The sequence below is a fragment of the Dipodomys ordii genome, unplaced genomic scaffold (assembly GCF_000151885.1).
Source record: "Dipodomys ordii isolate 6190 unplaced genomic scaffold, Dord_2.0 Scaffold42, whole genome shotgun sequence".
Lineage (NCBI taxonomy): Eukaryota > Metazoa > Chordata > Mammalia > Rodentia > Heteromyidae > Dipodomys > Dipodomys ordii.
This window is the reverse complement of record NW_012267258.1, coordinates 6,141,720-6,160,865: the sequence shown is the minus strand read 5'-3', so window position 1 is coordinate 6,160,865 and position 19,146 is coordinate 6,141,720. Positions and strand designations below refer to the sequence as shown.

Sequence of the window (19,146 nt, the reverse complement as noted above, 5' to 3'; positions counted from 1 at the left end):
CTTTTTTTCTTTTTGCTTATGTGGTGCTGAGGAATCGAACCCAGGGCCTCATGCATGCAAGGCAAGCGCTCTACCACTGAGCCACCTTCCCAGCCCAACCTTCTTTCTTAAGTCTTGCTTTCTTAAGTTTTTCTTATGTATTTGCTTGTGTTTGACCTTTTGGGTTTAGAAGAGATTTACAAAGTCCCACACAGCCTCATTGCTGACAAGACAAAGCAAATAAGTTTTCTGCCCATACCTGTATAGTATAATTATGGCTATTATATAAATAAAGCACTTTACATATATCAACTCTATATTCTTCACAACCTAGGAAGTAGATACTATTATTATCCCAAGTTACAGATAAGAAATTTGATACACAGAGAGCTTATATAACTGCGCCAGGGCCACAGATAGTAAGATGGTAGCACAAGTATCCAAAATACACAAAGGAACCTCCCATGTCCTAACTGTAGCTATTCTTACAGCGATGAATGATAACAAAGCCACATAGCATTATTTAGTAGCAACCTATCAATATGCCAAGTGTCATGAATCAATTTCTCTTTCTTGTCTTCTCCTCCCCTTGATCCCACCTGCTCTCCCAAGGATGTTCCTAGTTATAGGAACAAGGGGAAGATACTAGATAGTACTTTTTGTGTATGTATGTGTCAGTCCTGGGGCTTGAACTCAGGTCCTGAATACATTCTTGCTCAAGGATAGCAATCTACCACTTGAACCACAGCACCACTTCTGGCTGTTTTCAGTAGCTTATTGTGGATGAGGCTCACGGACTTTCCCACCCCAGCTGGCTTTGGACCACAATCCTCAGATCTCATCCTCTTGATTAGCTAGGATTACAGATGTGAGCCACCAGCACCAGGCTAACACAGCACTTTTTTCCAACACACATGAAATACACAGCTGTGATTGCTGTAATCCATGATGCAAAGAAGAAGTTATCTCATAGTGATTAAGATCTCCCAGTGATTAACAGCCAATTTAAAAAAAAAGGGAAGAATAGTATCTTGTGGGTAACAGTTCAGAAAGGAAGAAGTATGTCTGTAACACTGAGAATGATATACCTTGAGGAATTTAGGAACCATTAGACTTGTTCTACAAATGGAGACCCCAATGCATTGCTGACCCCTCACCCTGGGTGCCCGGCATCCTCTGCTTTCAGGGAGATCCCAATATCTCTGTCCATCGTTTTGCATAACGTAGCAAAATCACCTTTTGTGTGGAGGTCATAGGTCATAGTTGATTTTTGTTTACTCTCCTAAAATATGTTCATTTGTATGTGTGCGTGTGCCCGTCCTGAGGCTTGAACTCAGGGCCTAGGTACTGTCCTTAAGCTTTATAATTTTTTTTTTCTCAAAGCTAGCGCTCTACCTCTTGAGCCATAGCTCTACCTTTTTGGTAACTGACTGAAGATAAGAAACTCACAAAAACGATAAGATAAAATAAAAAAGAAATTCATGGACTTTTCTAACCAGGCTGGCTTTGAACCTTGATCTTCAGATCTCAATCTAATAAGAAACGAGGATTACCAGATCTGGCTTAAATATATATTCTTTTAAGTATGAAAGGTAAACACAGAAAACTCCACAACTACTTACCTGTGATCCAGGTGGTGAATAGAGAAGATAACTCCTGAATTTAAGTGGGTCTGTTTCAGGGTCACCAAAATAGTAAATTCATGTTTATCTCTCAGCTTCTGGAAAAACTGCTCAGCTGTAGCAGTGGAGGCTTTTATGCTTCTGGGTGTATCTTTAAAAAAAAGTAAACAAATATGCATTAAAAACAGACTAGAATTTTACTTTATCAGGTTCTTCTTACACACAACATTGGTGGTACAGGGATGTTAAATAAGTCTGGAATTTGAACTCAGGAATGTCTCCTTACACTTGCTATGCTGGTGATCTAGCACTTAAGGCACACCTCCAGCCTGGCTTTTTGCTAGTTACTCTGGAGAGTCTCAGAGACATTTCTGCCTTATCTGCCTTTATACCACAATTCTCCAGATCTCAGCCAACTGAGTAGCTAGGATTACAGGTGTGAACCACTGGCACCCAGCTCATGTAGCACCTTTTGAGAAAACTAAACACTATTTTTATCAAATAACAACTGAAACGTAACATGTGGAAATAATTCTTGTTTGGGTTTTGGGTTGTTTTTTTTAGGGCCAGGGTACTCTCCAATAACTTTTTCACTCAGGGTTTGAGTTCTAACATTGGAGCCATGCCTCCACTTCTGGCTTTTTGGTGGTTAATTGGAGAAAAGAATCTCACAGACTTCTCTGCCTGGGCTGACTTAGAACCTTCATCTTCAGATCTCAGTCTCCTGAGAAGCTAGGATCACAGGCATGAGTCACTGGTGCCCAACTGAAGGGAATTCTTTCAACAAGACTTTATGTTACTTATAACACAGGACAGCAAAATCACATGAATCACTGAACTTGTGTTTCAGGAATCTCTACAAAAATATCTCCTTTGAGGCAACGAATCAAAAACACTCATGAAATGAGTTTCTCTTTACATGCTTCCTCTATCTGAGATGCCACAGCCACATCAGAGTTAACAAAGAGCAAAAAGACCAACTTCCTAGAATAAGACCTAAAGAACCACGCTAGAGCCATTTAGCTTTGCTGACACCTCCTGACAGAAAACTGGATTTAAATCTATGAGCCACTCTCAACATTGGTTTTCTTTAGCCAGAAGGCTTGCTATAAATAGTTTCTTTAAAAGATCAGTGAAATTAGTCACTCTCAGCCTTCTGTGCAGTGGTTGAAGAATTAAGATCAAATTTTCTCACCATGTTTGTTGAAAAAAATGCATAGAATTCTACCCACTTCTACCAGGCTTAGACAAAACCTAGCCAAGAAAGGTTTGCTTGGGAATAATGAAACTTTTACTCTGCACTTTCATATGGTTTAGTCTCATACCTCAATCTCATGACCCAGAAGGATCAGGGAGAAATAGACAGGGATATAAATGGAGTTAATGCTGGGTGCTGGTAGCTCCTGCCTGTAATCCTAGCTACTCAAGAGGCTGAGATGTGAGAATCACAGTTTGAAGCCAGCCCAGGCAGCAAAGCCCATGAGACTTATCTCCAATTAGCCACCAAAAGCCAAAAGAGGAGCTGTGTCTCAAGTGGTAGAGCATGAGCCTTGAGCAAAACAATCTCAAGAACAGCACATGCGTCCTGAGTTCAAGCCCCAGGACCAGAACAAAAAAAGAAATGGATTTAATACATAAGAAACTTCATTATTCAAGCAACAGAGTCACTTTTGAGACAAGGCTCTTCTAGTTAGAGTACATGTGTAGGGTTGTTGGGAATCAGAAATTGTTTCTTATAAAAATCATTCTCATCTTTTCTATTCTTCAGCAAAGCAAAACAGGCTGAGGTAAGGATTTCTCAGTAGAAGCTGTCATTGTATTCCCTAGCATTCTTGGGTACCTGCCCAAGAAATAGCAGTAGTACCCAACTCTCAGTCATTGCAACAGCCAGAGACATCCCCAGGCATTTCCCAACACTCCCTGAGACACTGCACAGCAGAAATGCCTGCTGAAATGCAGACTCTAGGAATTCATCTGAAGTTCCCCAGCTTTCTAGGCCCACAAGTTTAGGTTATGGAAAGGTTCACAACTGGGAATGAACATGCATGAAGAAGCCATTGACATATACATACAACAATGCCATGAAAAGATACTGCCATACAGGTAGATCCAAAGTGTTACTGGAATGTAGAGGGACAAGCAAACAGCAGCACCTAGAGGGAAGGCTCATAAAACTCTTGCTTTCTGATCAGGAGTTTACCAGGTGGTAAAATCCAGCCAGAAGAAACTCTGTGTAAGATACAGAGGTCTAAAGAGACACAACATGGATGAAATGGGTAAGTAGTGGCCTTTGCTGGATGGGCGAGATAGAATGGCTAGATAGGGTAAACTTACACTTTGTTGGCTAGGGTAACCCAGATTTGTGATTCCATCAACATTTTCTACATTGAGAAACAACTCTTCCCTATCCTCAAATCTGCCACTCCCTTGTGCTAGATTTGGTCAGATGATAGACATACCCTGCATGTTTATTATCTTGTCCACAGGACAATAAAGTCAGGATAGGGATTTCTGCTCAAAGTTTTAGGAAAACAGTCTTTTGGCCAAAAACTTCCACATTTCTATTCATGTTTGCAATTCAAAAGCATAATGATGCAGGGTTCTGGTAGCTCATACCTGCAATCTGAGCTATTCAGGAGGGTGGAATTTGAGGATCAAGATTTGAAGCCAGTCCAGGGGCAGGAAAGTTTGTGAGATTCTTATCTCCAATGAGCCACAAAAAAATGTGCAAGTGTAGCAGTGACTCAAGTAGTAGAGTGTTAGGCTTGAGCACAAAAGCTCAGGAACAATAGTACCCAGGCTTGGAGTTCTAAGCCACAGAACCAGCAAAAAAAAGAAGAAGAAAAAGAGAGAAAGAAAGAGAGAGAGAGAGAGAAAGAAAGAAAGAGCGAGAGAGAGGAGGGGGAGGGAGGAAGGGAGGGAAGGAGAGAGGGAGGAAGGAAGGAAGGTTAATAATGGATTGGATTTCAATGTCTACCATGGTGAACAAAGTACTTTCTCCCCTATTTTCACAGAGATAAAATAGGGTATAGCAGGCAATCTACACAATTCCTCCTAGCTCCAAATTCTCTACTTCCTTGAGGAAGTATACAAGATGTTAATTTTAATACACTTCTAACCTACGCTCATTTACACAGAAGTGAGCCTATCATCAGTCCTTCCTTTTAATTTGACAGATCAAAGAAAAGCAAAATTAAATTATATTGATTATGCTTCTCCTCTATTCAGATAGGTAGAACCTGAGCAGCATCCTTTGTCTTCCAGAGCAGGATGGCAGATGGCGATGCAAATGAGGGGAATAGACAATTCAGGAGTGCCTATCACACTTACAGAGAGCCAAGAATATGGCTCACCGAGCTACCAGCAAAAGAAAAAGACATTGACCAAGACGCATTGTGCTCACAAATGGACATGTTGAATTGAAACCCCCTCAAAAAACTATTTAATGATCAAAAATATCAATATAATAAATAAATGTGTTAGCTGCCTGACAGACAGAACTTCATAGAAACGATACTTAAGGAGACTCATGCACTTTGGGGTACCTCTTTTTTTGGCCTATGTAAAAAAGCCTTCTGTAAATCTCCACATTATTCTCTGATGCTTTTTGAATGTGATTTGTGGAACAAGGGGAAGAGGCTGTACAACTTGTGTGTGCTTGTTTTTAATTGTATTTTGTGTATAGATACCATATAAAGGTTTGTTTTTAAAGAGAAAGCACAAAGGACATGAAAGAACAGACTATGATATGTAGCATCAGTAAAAATGTAAGAGGCTCTGGCTGGAAATACAGTGAAGGAAATGGGAGGTAAAGGGAAGCCTTTGAAATACTGATTAGCTGGGCTCCAGGGCCTTATATCTGTAATCCTAGATACTCAGGAGTTTGAGTGCTAAGGATTGCAGTTCAAAGCCAGCCCTGGCAGGAGAGTTTGTGTCATTCCTGTCTCCAATAAACCAGCAAAAAGTTGAAAAGTAGAGGTGGCTCAGGTGGTCGAGTGTCAGCCTTGAGCACAACAGCTCAAGGACAGCGCCCTATCCTCCTATTCAGGGACCAAGTCACAAGTGAAGGTTTCTAAATTTCCTGGATATGATCAAAGAAACTCTGTGGGAAATACAGATCATAGTGGAGTTATGATTTCAGTTCTCACAGAACACTTCTGCTACCAACTCTTAACTTATTTCTAGTCATCGTTAGGCCTAGCTTTGCCCTTGCAAACACGTTTTAAAGAAATCATTGTATCTGAATAGAGGAAGGAATTGTAGAGGGTCTGGGAACTCTATGAGATCAGACATTTGGAACAGAACAGGAACAGACAAGATGTGTGATGCTGAAGATATTTAGCTAAAGCACTTGAGTCACTGACAAATCACCAAAGGTAAAAGAACGGGAAACAGGTGAATTGAACTAAGTTCACAGTTTCTCACTGAATGAAAATAAGTGCGGTGAAAGCATGATGATCTCACATTCATTTCAGAAATAGTGATTTTAAACTACTAAGAATGGAGACCGGAGTGGTGGGCAAATACAGTCATCACCATCAATGTACGCATGTGAAAATGGAGCCAGATAACTTGCGGGCGGGATGGGTGAGTTGGGAGAGACTGACATAATGATGAAAGACGTGTCACTGGTCAAGATGCATTGTACTCATAACCTGACATGAGACTTCTGTGTACAACTACTTAGAGAAAATAAAATAATAAATTTAACTTTAAAGTAACGTGACACAGACACACAGAAATTCATACCGGGGAGGCTGGCATTTCAACATCTGATCTCAAAAGATCTCAAGGTTGTCAAAATAATACAATGAAAAGTCATCAATAAATACATAAATAAATAAATGTCATCAGAGCCAGGCACTGGTGGCTCATGCCTGTAATCCTAGCTACTCAGGAAGCTGAGATCTGAGAATTGTGGTGTGAAGCCAGTCTGGGCGAGAAAGTCTGTAAGACTCTAATCTGCAATTAACCAACAAAAAAAGCCAGTCATGGAGCAGTGGCTCAAGTAGAAAAACACCAGCCTTGAGTGATAAGGCTAAGGGATAGCACTCAGGTCCTGAGTTCAAGCCCCAGGTCCAAAACAACAACAAAAAAGTCATCAGAATGTGGTACCTAAAGTTAAGAAAGTGTCTTAATAAATTACAGGAATCTCAGGACCAGAACAAGATGAAAAGGTGGATTACAAGACATCAACAGGAAAGTTACACAAGGTTAGTAGGTAGGTAGAAGGAAAGTAGATAAGAGACATAGATCTTATATACACACATAAGAACACACCTGGACACATAAATATGCGTGCATAGATTTTATAAACTGTACATGTGATGCAAACAACCTTTATCTTTCACAATTGCATGTCTTTTCCTCCTTGAATCCACATTCTATTTTATACTTCTCCTTCCCTTTTTTATTTTTTTCAAGTCCTAAGAGGGCATAATACCTTTAATCTCAGCTATTTGGGATGTAGAGATCTAGAGAATCAGGATTTAAAAAAAAATAGCACAGATAAAAATTTAGCAAGATCCCATCTCAATCTCAATCTCTAAGCAACATATTATGGTTTAACAGCTACACAGGAGGTCCTCAGCAGGAGAATCACAGTTGGAAACTGAACAAACAACTGAAGTATGAAAAGGGGTAGGGCTAGGGATGTGGCTCAAGTGGTAGAGCACTTGCCTAACAAGTGGGAGGTCCTGAGTTCAATTTTTAGTTACCCTCCCCACCCCAAAAAAAGCCATGAAACAATCTGCATCCTGCCAAAGATGCCCAACAATTTCTAACAGTGCTAATGTCTTTTGGTCCAGTATTCTGGAATACCCTGAATTCTGCTGCCTCCTGAGCACAGAAGGCATCGTTTAGCCACATTTCATCTAGAGTCACAGTCATCAGTAAGAGAGTACATGCTCAGAAAATAATCTCCCCAAAAAACTAATCACATAAGACAACATTTGTAGTTCCTTCAATAAATCGCTTAGCAGTGATTTTAAGAAAGGTCATTTTCCCCATTTGCTTTCCTGTTTTCCAATTCTTAAAGTTAGTATTCCTGGCTTACTATTTTCCTCTCAAGACTTAGTATGTGTTCGAGAGAGAGAGGGGAGAGAGAGAGAGAAACAGAGAGAGATAGAGAGACAGACAGAGTCTGCAGATTATTACTACAAAACCCAGAAAAATCAAATCAAAGAAGCCACTGTACAAGAATTAATTTTATTTTTCCCATCTATCATTAGTTTCAGATGGTAAATTTAATTCAGATTAAAAGCAATTCATCAACAAAGCTTCCTGTTACCCATAAAATCCAGAAAAATAAAGTGCACTTGTTACAGAAGAAAAATTCTCCCAAAACTACACAGACTATGAGCTGCTTTTGTCACGAAGTAGCATGAACATCCTTCAGAATTGTAATAGCATTATTACTCTTCTACTACAATGAAAGGTAGGACCCACTAAAATTTCCAATACCCATCATTCCTTCAGCAGGTTTTCTGAGTTTGCCTTCATTCAAAGAATCCCAAAGTGAGGCTGGGAAGTTGGCTCAGTGGTAGGGCGCTTGCCTTGCATGCCTGAGGCCCTGGGTTCGATTCCTCAGCACCACATAAGCAAAAAGAAAAAAAAAGCCGGAAGTGGCGCTGTGGCTCAAGTGGTAGAGTGCTAGCCTTGAGCTGAAGAGCTGAGGGACAGCACCCAGGCCCAGAGTTCAGGCCCCACAACCGGACCCAAAGAATCCCAAAGTGAGACACTAAATATCACTTTCAATGTTAAAAAAAATTACCAGAAAGTTTTGAGCCATCAAATGGTTCTTCATATTCAGTCCTGTCTCCTACCCTGTTTCTAGAATACAATGCACGGCCATTCTTTTATGGACAAGCTCAGAGTCTTTTCAAAGCAGAGCAGACGATGATCATTTGAATCATCTCCACGGAGGAAAAGGGCTGAAAAAAGTCCTGAAAGGCTGGCACCAAGCTCAATGGAAGAACTCAACAGCATGCCCAGGTTGCATTAGGTCTTTTTAATTGGAGATATGCTTCAATTTAAACCTGAAATCTGTTTAATGTTTTCTATTTTTATTGTGTGCAGAGCCAAAAAAAAACTCACTAAGAATCTAGCAAGTGGCGTTTTCAAGCAATTATGAACATATTTTTTAAAAACAGCTCTGAAGCAATAACATCAAAATATTCTTTTTTAATCCTGGGACTGTTAGGGTGCAGTGCTGAATGTGGATGAAGAAATCATTGTCAGGGTTTGAAACGAGTGACGTGGCAACCCCAATACACACACTGAAATGTGCAAGGAAGGGGGGTGGGAAGGGAAAGGGCCAGAGAAGCAGGGAGATTTCTGAAACAAGCTAAATGGAACTTTACTCATCCATTAGGAATAATGATATTACATCAATAAATAAATGGACCTGAAAAAAAATGCTCTTAAGTGAAATTAAGTCAGGCCCAGAAATGCAAAGGACGATGTTTTCTCTAATACATAGATTTTTGATCTAATTTATAGATGTGTAGGTGAACATCTACAGGGCTATGTGCATAAATGGATGAACCCAAGTATGGTGCCTGCAGGGGAGAAGTCAAATGGTGTGCTTTATTAGAACAACTAACTCACACTCTAAAATGAATACCAGGAAACTGGTATTTGAGGTGTGGAAGAAGAGCGAATGGAGGGAGGAATGGAGGGAGAATAATAGCCAATGTATATCCTATGAGACTAAAAAAACTGAGAGGATAGGTGAGGTGGTGAAGGATGGGGGAAAATGAGAAAAGATATGGATCAAGATGCTTTGTATTCATAAACTGATATGATAATAAAACTACTTAAAATCATAAAACAAGGCAATAAAACTACTTAAAATCATAAAAAGTTATGTAATGCAGATTTCTGTGGCCAAATTCCTCTTCTTACTTGGGCAGAGCTTACAAATATAAATAAATATATATTTATGTATATATGTATATATACACCATATATAAATGTACATATGTTTATATGTGTACATATGTATATATGTGTGTATGTATATATACACCACACACACATATACATGGTGTACATATATATGTATATAGGTGTCCATTTTGTATGCACCATGAGAACATTTAAGATGACTTACCAAATTTCAGGGATTCAATACAGCATTTATAACTTCAGGCACGAGCCTATGTATTAGACCTCCAGAACTTTTTTTATACCATGGGAATGAAGCTTTGAACTTTGTCTAGTACCTCCCCATTTCCCACAGGCTCTGGAACAGCACGGTGCTACGCTGTTTCTGAGTGCAAGTATTCCAGATTCTCCATAGAAGTGGGGCCAAACCTTGCCTATTACTGTGCGCCTGGCTTGTTTCACGTACCTTTATGTACTTCAGATTGGTTCATATTGTTGCCAAGTGATTGATGGTAATTCTTTTTGTTTTGTTTTGGGTTTTTGGGGGGAGGGGTATTTTGTGGGGCATTTGGTTTTACTGGCAATACTGAGGGCCTAAACTCATGACCTCACACTTGCTAGTTGGTGCAATACCACTGAGCCAGGCCTCTAGCCTTTCATTGGTTGTTTTCAGGCTAGAGTTTGGCTTCTTGCCTGGGTGTACCTCTGAACCTTGATCTGCCCACTTTAGGCTTCCTGTCATCACCTAGACCAAACACATAGACAGCATATTCAGGTATGACAGATCTCAAGTACTCTTCTGCCTGCTAGTATTGAACAACAACAAATTTAAGTGACAGAGCTGGGACTCTGGCCCAAGCTGATATGCTTTCAATTATTACACAGTAGAATTCTGCAATACCACAGTAAAATCAAGACGCACTGCGCACAATACATGGACATGCTAAATTGTAAGCTCTTCTAAACCATTTGGAAAGTAAAGAAAAAAGTAAAAACAATTAAAAATAGCAGACACACATTAATGTGATCCGAAAATCATAAGACTAAGCATTAACCAATCAAACAAACTAAAATGAATATCAGAGGCTACATGTAGTGACACACACCTGTAATGCTAGTGATTCAAGAGGTAGAGATAGGAGGATCATTGTTTGAGGCCATCCTAGTGGAGACTCTATCTCAAAAACAAGGTATAATATGCCTGTGCTCCCAGCTACTAGGGAAATGAGTGGCTTGCAGTTCAAGGCCAGTATCAGCAGAAGTATGAGACCCTATCTGTAAAATTAACAAGAAAGGAGGAGTATAGCTCGAATAGTAGAACACTTGCCTAGTAAGCACAAAGCTCTCATTCAATACCTCCCCAAATATATATGCATGTGTATCACATCATATACATTGCATATATTATATATGTTACACCTTACACACACACACACACACACACACACACACATATATATATACATTCAACTGTACTCCTAGATCCAACAATTAACTGGTTGATCTTAAGCAAACCACTGATCTCCCATGATGAAATTTGCCTTAATAAAACACAACAAATATAGTAAGGTTATGAGGAGAGAAAATTAATAGAATATATCTATAACCTGCAGTTTAAAATTAAGTATTAAAATTTTATATGTAACAGATACAACTGTTCCATTTCATTCATTTTGATTCCCTGCTAACAAGCAAGCTTTTGATAATAACAAGGCTTCTAGCACAATGTTCCTTCAGAGAGCGTGACAGTGATAAGCCACTACGGGTTCTCTGATTTTGCTCACTGTTAAAACTGTAGATTGAAATTCGAATTGGCACTTTGCATTTACAATCAGATTAATGTCTCTGGCTCCTGTGAAGGAGTTCCTCAAAACTGCTTGGGTAACACTAGCAGCTGTTTTGCTCAACAGAACTGAGACTCAATCAGTCAAAATATCCTCCTCCCTGTCCTCTCTTCCTTCCTCTGCATGTTGCTCGGGAATAGGAGCCTATAGGTACAAACATGGGTCAAACAGATGATGATGATGATTGATGACAGTAACCAAAGCAAGAACAATGACAAGGACAGTGATGATGACGTCATTCATAACTTCCATGGACTGTGTCAGTCCCTGGTTGATCCTACCTCTTTACTGGGAAATAGCATGCTTAATATCATTTGAGCAGAGTAAACATGCAATAGCCAGTCATTTGCTAGGCTTGCGCTTAAACCAAAATAAAACGTTTTATCAAATGAAAAACAAGCCAGGTGCAAGTGGCTCATGCCTGTAATCCTAGCTACCTGAGAGGCTGAGATCTGAGGATCTCAGTTCAAAGCCAGTCTGGGCAGAAAAGTCTGTGAGACTCTTATGGCCAATAAACTACCAATGAAGTGGGAAGTGGTGCTGTGGTTCAAGTGGTAGAATTCTGGCTTTGAACAAAAAGAAGTTCAGGGACAGAGCTCCAGCCCTGAGTGCAAGTCCCAGGAAGAGCACAGAGGGGCGGGGGGAGAAGAGAGAGAGGAAAAGGAAGGGGAGGGGAAGGGAAGGTAAACATTAACAGAATCTAAATGGGTTTTTCTAGTAAATAATATTTATCAATATTAATTAATAGACATAGTAGGATAATACTTAGAGATCTATAATATAGTTCCAATTACATAAAATATGAAGGTTATGCACTGTGCAAGCTACGAGTGCAACAGCCTATTCTAACAAAATCTTTGCTGAATTGCCAAAGACTTGCTACCTCGTGCCCCGTCAATTAGGCAGAGGTGAAATGCTGAGATGCACAATTTTATCTTCCTCCTAATAGGCCAACTTGACCTGAGACATGAACTTTTTAGGAGTCTGTTAGACTTTCATCCTTCTTTAATTATAATAATCAAATTCTTTCAGAATAACAAGACACCAAAATATCGCCAATCAGAATAAATCACCCTATCAAAATTCAGCTTTGTTTTTTCCCCATTCTTATTATGTTCACTGTAAGAAAGAAAACAGCATTATAAAGTAATAGAGGGCATGGGAAATCCTGTAGCCAGATTCTCAAACCAGAGGCTCAGGTACTAATCTTAACGAAATTTCTGTCTTTGTTTCCTGGGGGAGGAGGGGGTTTACATCTGTCATCCTAACTACTCAGGAGGCTGAGATCTGAGGATCTGGTTTGAAGCCAGCCTAAGCAGGAAAGTCTGAGACCTCAGTCTCCAATTAACCACCAGAAAACCAGAAAGAGAGCTTTGGCTCATGGGGTAGAACACTAGCCTTGAGCAAAAGAGTTCAGGAATATTGCCCAGGCCCTGGCCACAAGCCCTAGCCCCAGTCCCATGACTGGCAAAGGAAGGAAGGAAGGAAGGGAATGAATCCTACTAAAATGTGTCCAAATGCTTCATCTACTCAATGATACCTGCCAGTCATGGACTGTAGGACTGGCAGTGTTTACCAGGCAGGACAACACCCACTCACATTGACCCCTTACACCCATCCCCATAATACTACATTATTGATATTTTCCCCAGCACTATGAGTTTTTTCCCTTAAATTCACTAGTTAATGCTGAAACTACCTTTGCATAATGTAAAGAATATTCATTTAGTGTCTAAACTATTCTCTGGACTTCACCTCACTGGAATGCCTTTATAAACCCTCCACTGCTGATCTGTCCACTTCCAGAAACACCGTATCTGAGCCCAGTCAGCCCTTTAGGAAAAGATTACTTGCTAAATGTCCATACCCAGACCAAGATTTTCCTCCAGTTTTCTGCTCCTTTTAATTAATGAATACTGAGCATTTAGTCTATGCTTGGTGCACACCACACAATGGTCATGTTGGGAAGCCTGAAACAAGATCAGTAACATGATGATTATATGAACTGTCTGTTTCTCTGTGACATACTGTTAATTGTCATCCAACAGAAAGAGCAATCAGGGCCTCAACTCAAGTCTGGCATTCTACCACTTGAGCCACACCTCCACTTCTGGCTTTTTGCTGGCTCATTGGAGATAAGAGTCTCTTAGAAATTGCTGCCTGGGCTGGCTTTGTATTGAGATCCTCAATTTTCAGCCTCCTGAGTAGCTAGGGATTACAGGAATGACCCTCCAGCACCCCCAGAAAGACTCTATTTTTTATGTAGTCACATGCATGCTATCTAGAAACAATATTTCCCAGAACCCTTGCAGCTGATGCGATCAGACTTCTTAAACCCTAGCCAGTGGGGTGTGGTAAAAAGAAGTAAATGCTACTCCAGCTTTTATGATTTTAAAGGAAATGGCTTTCTTTCTTCCTTCCTGTTGGGAATATGGTAGAAATAAGCCAACTTCTTCAATGCCAATAAGAGTGGTATAGAGTAGATGACAGACAAAAACTGGGTCTTAGAATAAACTCAGCTGGCACGGATGCCTCTCAGGGCTGGATTACCTCTGTGCCTCTGGTTGTGTGAGAGAAAGAAACTTCTTTAGCTGAGGACGATATATTTTATCTGAGGACTATATCTCTATTATAGGAGCTTGCCTAGTCTTAAAGTAACATGTCTCCCCAAATATTCTAAGACTCACTCCAATGTACCTTAGGGTACCATTCTTTAAAACCAGGAGCAGGAAACAGTCTATGTAGGGCCAGAGAGTAAATACATTTTTTGGCGTTACAAATGACACACGTCTCTGCTGCATATCCTCTTTCTTTCCTCTTTTTTTTATCACAGAAATAAAATCCAAATTTGGCCCATGGAGCCAGAACTTACTGAGCTCTGGAAGCAACAAATCTATCATTTCCCTTCGATAAGGAAAGATATTTTATATCCTGAAAGGAAAATATTTTATATCTTAAGAGGAAGACCGAAGAGAGAGAAAGTGCTCAGTGCTGCAGGAGAGAGAAAGGAAGAAGGTAAATTCTGCCTGTCACTTTGTTTCCCTCACTGAGGTGGATATGCATATTTTGTGGAATATCCTATCTTTTCTCATCCTATGAGAAGTTTTCCAGGTACCCGGATTGATGCTGCAATTCTCCTTGAAAGCACTGTGCTCTGCATGTAAGAAACCATCAATCAGTGAAGCTGACTCTTGCTCACTGATGAAAAGATGCTGCCACTTACTCCTAGGCCTTCGTACAATGGTGTGTCTATCCGAAAAATGGCATGATGGTTATTTTACCTTCAATGTTGTTCATCAGTGTCTATTTTAATATTCGGATTTAAAAGATGAGGTGGGTGATAAATCCAACCAACTATACTAAAACACATAGAAAAGTTTACAATACTCGTGTGTGTGTGTGTGTGTGTGTGTGTGTGTGTGTGTGTGTGTGTGTGTGCTGGTCCTGGGGCTTGAACTCAGGGCCTGGGTGCTATCCCTGAGCTTTTGTGCTCAAGGCTAGTGCTCTATCACTTGAGCCACAGCTCTACTTTAGGCTTTTTGAGAGTTGACTGGAGATGAGAGTTCATGGACTTTTTTCCACAATGGCTTTGAACCAATATCCTCAGATCTCAGGCTCCTGAGTAGGCTAGGATTACAGGCGTGAGCCATCAGCATCCAGCAGCAATAATGTTTTATATTCTTAAATATCAAAGCATCATTTTGCTTGGAAGATAGAAACTGGCAAGTCTAAACAGGGACCTTAACTGATGAACAGAAGTTTTTAGCCCTTTCTAAATCAAGCACATTAATAGAAAATAAAAGTAGGATCTATATTATTGGCAGGTAGAAGAATCTCCCCTCTGAGCCAGGTGCTGGTGGCTCAAGCCTGTAATCCTAGCTATTCAGGAGGCTGAGATCTGAGGATGGCGGTTCAAAGCCAGCCCAGGCAGGAAAAGTCCATGAAACTTATCTCCAATAAACCACCAGAAAACTGGAAACGGTGCTGTAGCTCAAGCGGTAGAGAGCTAGCCTTGAGCTGAAGAGCTGAGGGACAGCGCCCAGGCCCAGAGTTCAAGTCCCACGACCAAAAAAAAAAAAAGAATCCCCTCTGATGACTACAAAGTAGTTCAGTTATTTTCTTAGAAAAATTCTACATTTCTAGAATATAAAAGGAAACTGTCACTTGGTGGGGGTAGGAGAATCAGTACAAAGGCTTCAACTCAGAGCTTGGCGCCCACTACACTGGAACTCTACTACTTGAGCCATGCCTTCCACATTGTTTTTTGCTGGTAATGTGGAGGTAGCCTCAGACTTTTCTACCTCTGCCAGCTTTGAACCTCACTACTTCGATCTCAGCCTCCTGAGAAGCTAGGATTACAGGTGTAAACCACTGGTACCCCGCAGAAAATAATTTCTAACCGCAAAGCCACAAACACCTTCCAGGACTCACGGTGAGCACCAGGTTTATGTTCCCCCAGATCTACCCTCAGGGTCAGGATGGTTGGGGACTGGCCTACGCAGAACATTCAGAACTCTTCACAAATGAACGTGTTTGCTTTTTCTGTCATGCCCTTGTAAGGCTTATTTTTTAATGAGTATTCTATCAAGTAGCCTGTAGATAATTTCTTCACTGTATTTCTTACTCTTTAAGCTAATAAAGAAACCTGGCATTAAAATAATCCTGAAATTACACAGCAATCAAGCTATTCCTTCTCGGGGTAGAGTATTTGCCTAGCATGCATGAGGTCCTGGATTTAATTCCTCACCACCACATAAACAAAGTTAATTAAATTAAAAGAAAAAAAAATATTTAAAAAAGTTAATAGATCCCTTCCCATGTCCTATCTTTTATATGTATGTGAGCAAAAAAGCTTAAGGTAGTTTTCGATTACTTGAGCCACAGCTCCACTGCCAGCTCTTTTGGTGTTTAACTGGAGTTAAGAGTCTCACAAATGTAATGGGAGTTAAGAGTCTGATAGATTTTCCTGCCCAGGCTGCCTTTTCAAACCTGGATCCTTAAATTTCAGCCTCCTGAACAGCTAGCATTACAGGTACCAGGCCATGCTACATGTTCTTAACAGTTCTCTTCCTTTGATAATAGTCCATAGGTCTGATGATTTACTACACACTTTCATTATTTTTCAATATATCACTTTGTTTGATTTATGTGTGTGTGTGTGTGTGCGCGCGCGTGCGCGTGCACGTGTGTGTATGCACACACACCAGTATTAGAGTTTGAACTCAGTGCCTGAATGTTATCCCTTAGCTTTTTCAAAGCTGTTCCTCTACCATTTGAGCCACACCTCCACTTCTAGCTTTTTGCTGGCTAATTGAAGATGGAGATAAAAGTCTCACAGACTTTCTCTCCCAGGCTGTCTTTGAATGTCCTGGCTTCTCTCTGCCTGTTTCTTGCCTAATTGCTTCTATACTGATCTTATGTCCTCAGAAAGACTAGCTTGAATCTCCTTGACAGCTAACCACTGTGTTTGTACTGTTCTAGCACAGTAACTACCAGAAATCACAACCCAAGACAGAAAGATAGGGTCAATAAATATTCTGAGTGGAACTGAATCAACTTTCTTGTCCAAAGTTTGGACGATACAATGACCTTAGCTGTGATAAGACGGTCACTTCCTTCTCCTCCTAATTCTCCCCTGGAACAATGTTCACCACCCTCCACCTGTTACACAGCTCTAGAAGACACCTGTAATCTCACCTGCAAATGTAATCTATCCTGCATACAGGTGCATGAACAGGTCCTGGGAGGCATAACCCATACTAATTACCAGGTCCAACTATCTCATTACTACAGGTGACAAAAGTTGTTAGGTTTAAAAAAAAAATTGTGTGTGAACAACCCGAAACATCTGAGTGGAGTTGTAAACATGCCACTTTGTCCTATCCCACCATTTCCTCTTTGAATCCCATTCTGGGTCACAGAGTTCTTCCTCCCGGCTTCGCATGACACTTGCACAGAATTGTTCCCTTTCCAGGCATTTGAAAGATGAGGTAGGCAGTGCTACTTCACTACCGTATTTAGATGAGTCCCAGAATTACAGTAAATAACACAAAGGATCTTACCTCCATTTCTGCTCTTGAAAATTAGGCCTAAACAACATGATTTTTCATAGTAAGCCTGGAATAGGGCCAAAGGACTGATACCTCAAACCTCTAATCCTATCTTCTCTGGAAGCTGCCATCTGTGGATCACAGCTCAGAGGCAACCCTGATAGAAAATTCAGCATTTGTGTGTGTGTGTGTGTGTGTGTGTGTGTGCCCACATGCACGAGTACTGGGGCTTGAACTTGAGGCCTTACTTGGCACTTTTGCTTAAGTCTGGCACGTTAACACTTGAGTCACAATTCAAATGGAGGTAAGAGTCTCATGGTTTATATTCCCAAGCCACCTTTGAATTGAGATCATCAGATCTCAGCCTTCTGAGTAGCCAGGATTACAGGTGTGAGCCACTAGCACCTAGCAGTGGCCAGCATTTGATGACGGTCAGATTTTCTGAATTTTCAGTGGACTATAACATGCCACAGCCGATTTAAACCCAACAGATTCTGGTTTCATGAGTCCAGCAGCCTAAGCTCAGTAACCCCTGACAACTTGCTAAGACAGTGGAGAAATCTGGTCACTAAAAGAAGATAGAAGAATAAGCTAACTAAATAAGGTATAGAGGCAACATACTGAAGAAGGAAGCCAGCAGCTCTGAATCTAATAATCAGAGAGTTAGAAGTGAATTAAGGCTCGTTCAACTTGGGAAATCCAGGCAGAGGGAGCCGTGTGTGCAGAGCTATGAAGACGTATGATATATGCATGGATCTACCAGCATTTCACATTGTGGGAGCAGAAGGTATGTGGGAGGCGGGGGAGAGGAAGGAGTCTAGACAGGTGGTTAGGAACAGATCAGAGTTTGCCATCAACCTTTTCAGAGACGCTGTGTTACTCAGAGAACTGGAGGACTAAGAGGAAATCACAACAGAAGTGCAGTCACGTGAGCTGGGCAGCAAAGTAGAACAGAAGGAGCGGCTATGACTCAATGGGCGTACAGCAACACAGGGCTTTTCTTAGGCCTGCCAACCAGTTCTATCCCTGCACGAGGGGGGTGAAGGCCCACGGATTCGCTGTCCTGATTAGAACTGACTCAGGAATAGGAAAAGGTAGGCCAATGGGGCCTCCGTTTCCAAATGGAGAACTGCCAACAGTCTGCTATTTCCAGTAGGACCTCCAGGTGAAAACTCATAGAGCGCCCCCTTAGAGCCCCAGGAACATGTTCCATTGCACAATAATGGAGACTCTGCCTCTGTGGACCAACATCAGGATATAGGAGGAAGAGCAGCAGCTTGAGATGCTCCTGGAAGTTTGGAAGGTAAGGTGGCTAGGTGCTGGTGACTCATATCTATTCCTAGCCACTCAGAAGGCTGAGATCTGAAGATTGCAGTTCAAAAGCCAGCCCAGAAAGGAAAGTCTATAAGACTCTTATTTCCAATTAACCACCAGAAGTGGAGCTGTGGCTCAAAGTGGTAGAATGCTAGCCTTGAGCAAAAACACTCAGGGATAGTGCTCAGACCCTGAGTTCAAGCCCCATGACTGACCAGAGTGGGGTGGAGGGAGGGAGAGAAAGAGGGAGATGAATGTGGAAGCAACTCAGGGCTCAGGGCTCTCAAAATTGGGGGGAAAAAGGCTAAGAAAAGCTAAGACATCTACAACCAATGGGGAAGGAAGAAAGGAAGTCCTGGGGATAAAGAAGACCTTCAAACTGGAGAGCTAGTGCCACGCAAAAGATCTCCTCACACCCCAGCATGCTTGGAGGTGAGAGCTGGGACAGCA

The 19,146-nt window shown here is 41.1% G+C and overlaps 1 protein-coding gene across 4 annotated transcripts in view; it reads right to left on the bottom strand.

Annotated features, from left to right (window-relative positions):
• Nell2 (neural EGFL like 2) overlaps positions 1-19,146 on the bottom strand; it is a 318,903-nt gene that overhangs the window by 261,091 nt on the left and 38,666 nt on the right. For all 4 annotated transcript variants that reach the window (XM_013018840.1, XM_013018838.1, XM_013018839.1 and 1 more), the window contains exon 4: positions 1,602-1,752. In XM_013018840.1, the coding sequence (XP_012874294.1) occupies positions 1,602-1,752 (151 nt within the window). The remainder of the gene's footprint in view (positions 1-1,601; positions 1,753-19,146) is intronic.